Below are 4,671 nucleotides of genomic sequence, written 5' to 3'. Positions count from 1 at the left end.
CGACGCGAACATCTGGTTCCCTCTTTTTATGGGAAAGGGTGAGGCCTCCCCTGGCCCGGGGCGTCGCCCCCTGGCCCGGGCACATCATATGGGTGGGGCCTGGCAAGCGCGCGCCTATGCAGCCCTGAGCAGGGGCCGACCGCCACCCCCCTCCAGCCACCTGCTGAAAGAGGACCTTCTTACCCACTGGGCGCGGTGGCTGATCCCCCCCCCCCCCGGGGGGGGGGAGGGAAGGGCGTCCCACGATTGTCCCCACTGAGACGCCTCGGGAGCCCCCCCAGCCGCGGCGGCGGGGGCGACGCCGAGCGCGAGAGGAGGGGCGACCAGGGGAGGAGCCAATTGTTATGGTGTGACTTTGCGCGTGACCTTCACGTGTTCCTTTTCGGGGATAAGTTTGTTTTCCCAATACAATCACGAAGACCGTCTTCTCTGGGGTGCCCTCTTTTGCCAAGGCCAAAGTGTTCTTTTGTCCCTCTCTCTCTCGCACAGCAAAAACAGGGGGGGGGGGGGGGGCATCAACACAGGGCCAGCCCCGATGCCTGATGGCACATGGGTATCAGGGAGAAAGGAAAAGGATGCAATCTATGGTACAGGGGAGACAGGGAAAGAGGACAGGAGAAGTATCGCGCGCGGCGCCAGGCACACGACGAGGAGGTGGCAGAGGACCGGCGCCCACTTGGCCCTGCTGGCTTAGCGCACAGAGGGGGACCGCCCGCTGCCATGGTTACGGCCGGAGGCCAGGGCCTTGTTGGAGAGCTCCTTCTGCTCGCGCTCCAGGCGCACGGACGCCTCGAGGGCGCCAATGATCTCTCGAACATTGGTCTCCAGGACCATGCCACCCATGATGATTTCGTCCAGGATGTAGTGGACCTTTGTTTCGAATTGGTCATGCATAGGCACCACAAAGCCGACACATGCGCACACATCCATACATGCATGCATACATGCCGTCAGCACCAAGGAACAGGAGAGGCGGCGCACAAGGGAGCAGAAAGAGGGGCGTATGAAAAAAAAACACGCAGGCGCACCTTGTCCGAGTGGAAGATGATGTCGATCTCGCGCACGCTCTTGAAGGCGTAATCCATGGTCTCGACAAAGACATGAATCAGATCCAGAATGCCGAGCTCCGACTCGGAGGAGTCCACCTCGAAGACAAAGTAGAGTGTGGCATAGTGCCGGTAGATGATCTTCGAATCGGGGCCGCCGAGCATCCTACGACCGAGGAGCCAGGTCAGGAGAAGAAGGCTGCACACAGGGGGGGGCGAGTGAAGTGACACAGCCGGCCACCATGCGTGTGCACACAATCACGTACTTAGATCCCTCGAGGAAATTACACATGGAGTCCGGCCGACGAGTGACCAGCTGGGCGATCTCGCGGATAATCCTCTGCTGGGTGGCCTCATCCGGGCGCTGACCGCCACCGGGGCCGCCGCGGCTATAGAACTTGGTCAGGCGCGGCTTGCCCTGGTTGTTGATGATCAGCACGGTCTTAATCATGGCGCTATGTGGGTGTACTTGACCGACAGAAATGTTTCGGGGAGGGGGGGGGGGGGAGAGAGAGAGGGAGAGGAAGAATGAGGGGATGGGAGGAGGGGCGAAAGAAGTATATATGGGGGGGGGGTAGCGGAAGGAAGAACATGTGCCTGCCGCTTGTAGGGGTCTGTTCGCTGGCGAGTCGCCTTTAATGGGGCCAACAATTGGGCCGAGGCTCCGCCAGGGTCGTGCAAGTGAGCGACAATATCTCGAGAAGACACCAGCAAGGAACACAGACAGGACCGGGGCGGGGGGAGGGGGACGAGCAAAAACAACAGCCGCTCTTCGTGGGGCGTCGCCCCCGGGAAACCGGTGCCACCGAATGCCCCGCAACCCCCCCCCCCCCCCCCCCCCCCCCCCCGGCGCCGCTTCCTTACACAGACACGGCACCCAGGACACACTTGCCGGACGGATGCCCAATAATAATGCACACTCGTCGAGCGGCGGCAGCCACAGGACCATCTGCCAACGGGGTACGGAGCGAACATGGACGGTACGTCGATGATGTCCAGTTAATTGCGCGGCCGGTTAACAATTGAAGCACACCACGGCCTTCGTGCACAGGCTCCCCGGTTGGGTGGGGAGGAAGAAAGAAAGCGAGGAGACATGGCATCCAGGAATCACAGTCACTTCTCTCGGGGCAGGGTGCGAGGAGAAAAGGGACATCAATCGGCCGAATCACCAACCCAATCCAACGAGAGGAAGGCGTCCCTTTCGTATTGCCGAGATGGCCCTCTCCGGACGTGTAGAGGGGAGGGCATCTTTCTCCCCCCCCCCCCCCCCCCCCCCTTGCACCAGGGATATACCCGAGCCCATGACCGGGAGAGCCGGCAACCTGCCGACAGGGCCGACGCCCACCCCCTGCTGATAAACCGGGCATGCCGGCACGGGGAGGACATGCACCCAGGTGTGACTCGATTGATGTTCTCTTCATTTCTGCATGCAAACACACGCCCTCCGTGCGGAAAGGACAGGAGGGGGGAAAAGCGAGGGAGGGAAGCAGCATGCAGTGATCTTCAATCATCGGAGTCTGACAGGTCCATGCTGAAAGGAACATGCAGGGAGTCGGGATCCTCAGCTGCCGGGCGAGAGGATGGCGATGTCGAGCTGCCGGTCGGCTGTCGCTGCCATGATGGCTCCCCCCCGCCATGCAGGCTGCCACTTGAAGCAGACTGATATTGGGTGGAGCTCTGGGAGCTGACCGATCCACTGGCCGAGGGCGATGGAGCACCGCCGGCGGGTCGATCCCCCCGGGAGGGCGTTTCGCTGACAGGCTCGTCCACACGTTTACGACACACCGGGCAGGTGGAATGCTGAGCCAACACCGGGCAGAGGGGGGGGGGGGAAGACAAGAAAGCGGGAAAGATCGGCGATTAGCAACACAGCAGGAGAGGCGGGAGGAGGCGCGCAGCGAGAATATCACACACACACACACACACACGCAAACACACAAACACGAGAGGCGAGTCGAAGGTGAGGCGAGGGATACGGGCGAAAAGACACGCACATGGGTTAACCACCGGATGATGCACTCCTCATGATAGGTGTGGTTGCAGGGTAGCTCCACCAGGATGGCTGCCTGGTCGATCGAGTAATCTGGCAGGGGGATTTCCTGGTTGGGATCGGCTTCCCGGCTGCCGGGGGCCAAGTCCGCCTCCGAGAGGATGCCCGCCACCAGGGGATCCTGACAGATGGAGCAGTAGAAAAGGGTCTCGTCAAGGGGTTGACCATCGCGCACGTGAGTGACAAAATTCTGCAGCGACAGCAGAACCTTCGAACTGTACAGGCGGCAGAGGGTCGAGTCGGCGGCCGGGGCCTCCAGCCGACGAAGGGCGGCCAGTGCGGCGTCGGACACCGCGTCATCCGGGGTGCTGAGTCAGAGGGGGGGGAGGGGGGGGGGGGGATCAGACAAGGGCAAGCCAAGAGGACAGGAGTCAGCATCATGTGCCCTGCAAGAAGGCAGAGAGGCCTTGGTCGAGCCAGGAAGGAAGCTACAAGGCAAAAACATGGGATCCAATCAACATACGAGGAGCTTTGGAACAGATGGGCCAGGATTTCGTTGAGATCATGGTTGTTGAAGGCGTAATTCCGGGGATCGGCTCGAGGATCGGCTCGGGGATCGGCTCGGGGATCGGCTCGGGGATTAGCCCGGACATCGGTCGACGAGCGGAAGGGCGTGCCATCAGGAGTCTCGTCAAGGTAATTTGAAAGTCTGGACACAGGCAAGGGGCAAAATGCATGGGCCCAGACACGAGGCAGAGGCAGGGGAAAGGGGAGGATTAGACTCTTGCGAGCACATGCCAGGTGAGTGGGGGGGGGGGGGGGGAGGGAGGGGAGCTGCCGCACGTACATGGACATGTAGGTCTGGATGACGGAATCTAGAATGGAGACTGCGCCGCGGATGGGGGGTCGCGGGGCACCGGCGGTTGTTGGCTCATCGTCGGACGCTGGCGAGCGCGGATTCCCATCTGGACTGAGGGAGCAGGGGCGCTGCATTGTTAGAGACAGCTTGAGCGATCGAGGTCGGGTTGAAAGGCACCGGGAGAAGGGGGGGGGGGGGCGAGAGCAGAACATACGAGCGTGCGGCCTCGGCAGTGGGGGAACCACTGGACGAGAGAAGGCAATTGGCACAAAGCCCGAACCTCGGACCGCTGAGGCTCAGTGGTGGGCTCTCAACGGGCAGCGGAGCATTGCAATGGGAGCAGCGATTCCGGGTGGATTGGGAGGAAGCTACTTGCCCGGGGGAGGGGGAGGACGGAGCGAAGCGGGTGAGTGCACGGGCAGGAGAGGCGGTGCAATGTGCGACCAGAAGGACAGAGCATACACATAGATCAGTGGCGTTTGGCGGTCGGTTCCATGCGGCAAGGGAAAGGGAGATGTGTGAGGGAGGAGGGAGGGGGGGGGAGGAAACGGGAAGAGGGGATCGGGAGGGGGGAGGGGAGAATGGGAGTGCTCGGCGTGCCTCGCAGGCCCCGGGCCCGGCCGCTGGTGCCTGAAATGCCCAAATAGAAGGTTCATGAAAACAACCCGGCTCGGGAACGAGGAAGATACGCTGCCACCTCCGGGGGGCGAGATCCGATGCCGTCCTGCCTCCACAGGACCGGGGTCCCTCGGGCCTGCCACTGGCACCGGGGGGGG

General features: G+C 62.2%; 2 protein-coding genes across 2 annotated transcripts; both read right to left on the bottom strand.

Moving 5' to 3' along the window:
- Window positions 1-567: 567 nt before the first annotated feature.
- Window positions 568-1,549, bottom strand: H696_05116 (hypothetical protein). Its single transcript, XM_009498966.1, has 3 exons — window positions 1,313-1,549; window positions 1,029-1,212; window positions 568-870 (listed from the first exon to the last, which is right to left on the bottom strand). The coding sequence occupies exons 1-3, from the start codon at window positions 1,495-1,497 to the stop codon at window positions 691-693; spliced, it is 549 nt and encodes a 182-aa protein (XP_009497241.1). The 5' UTR covers window positions 1,498-1,549; the 3' UTR covers window positions 568-690.
- Window positions 1,550-2,447: 898 nt separating this feature from the next.
- On the bottom strand, window positions 2,448-4,417 carry H696_05115 (hypothetical protein). Its single transcript, XM_009498965.1, has 6 exons — window positions 4,358-4,417; window positions 4,110-4,263; window positions 3,884-4,006; window positions 3,560-3,745; window positions 3,041-3,404; window positions 2,448-2,846 (listed from the first exon to the last, which is right to left on the bottom strand). Exons 1-6 carry the CDS (start codon window positions 4,359-4,361, stop codon window positions 2,550-2,552), a joined length of 1,128 nt encoding a protein of 375 aa, XP_009497240.1. The 5' UTR covers window positions 4,362-4,417; the 3' UTR covers window positions 2,448-2,549.
- Between the last annotated feature and the right edge of the window lie 254 nt (window positions 4,418-4,671).

Source organism: Fonticula alba (assembly GCF_000388065.1).
Source record: "Fonticula alba strain ATCC 38817 unplaced genomic scaffold supercont2.9, whole genome shotgun sequence".
NCBI classification, from domain to species: domain Eukaryota; order Rotosphaerida; family Fonticulaceae; genus Fonticula; species Fonticula alba.
Note: the sequence above shows the minus strand (reverse complement) of the source record. Positions and strands in the feature narration are given on the sequence as shown.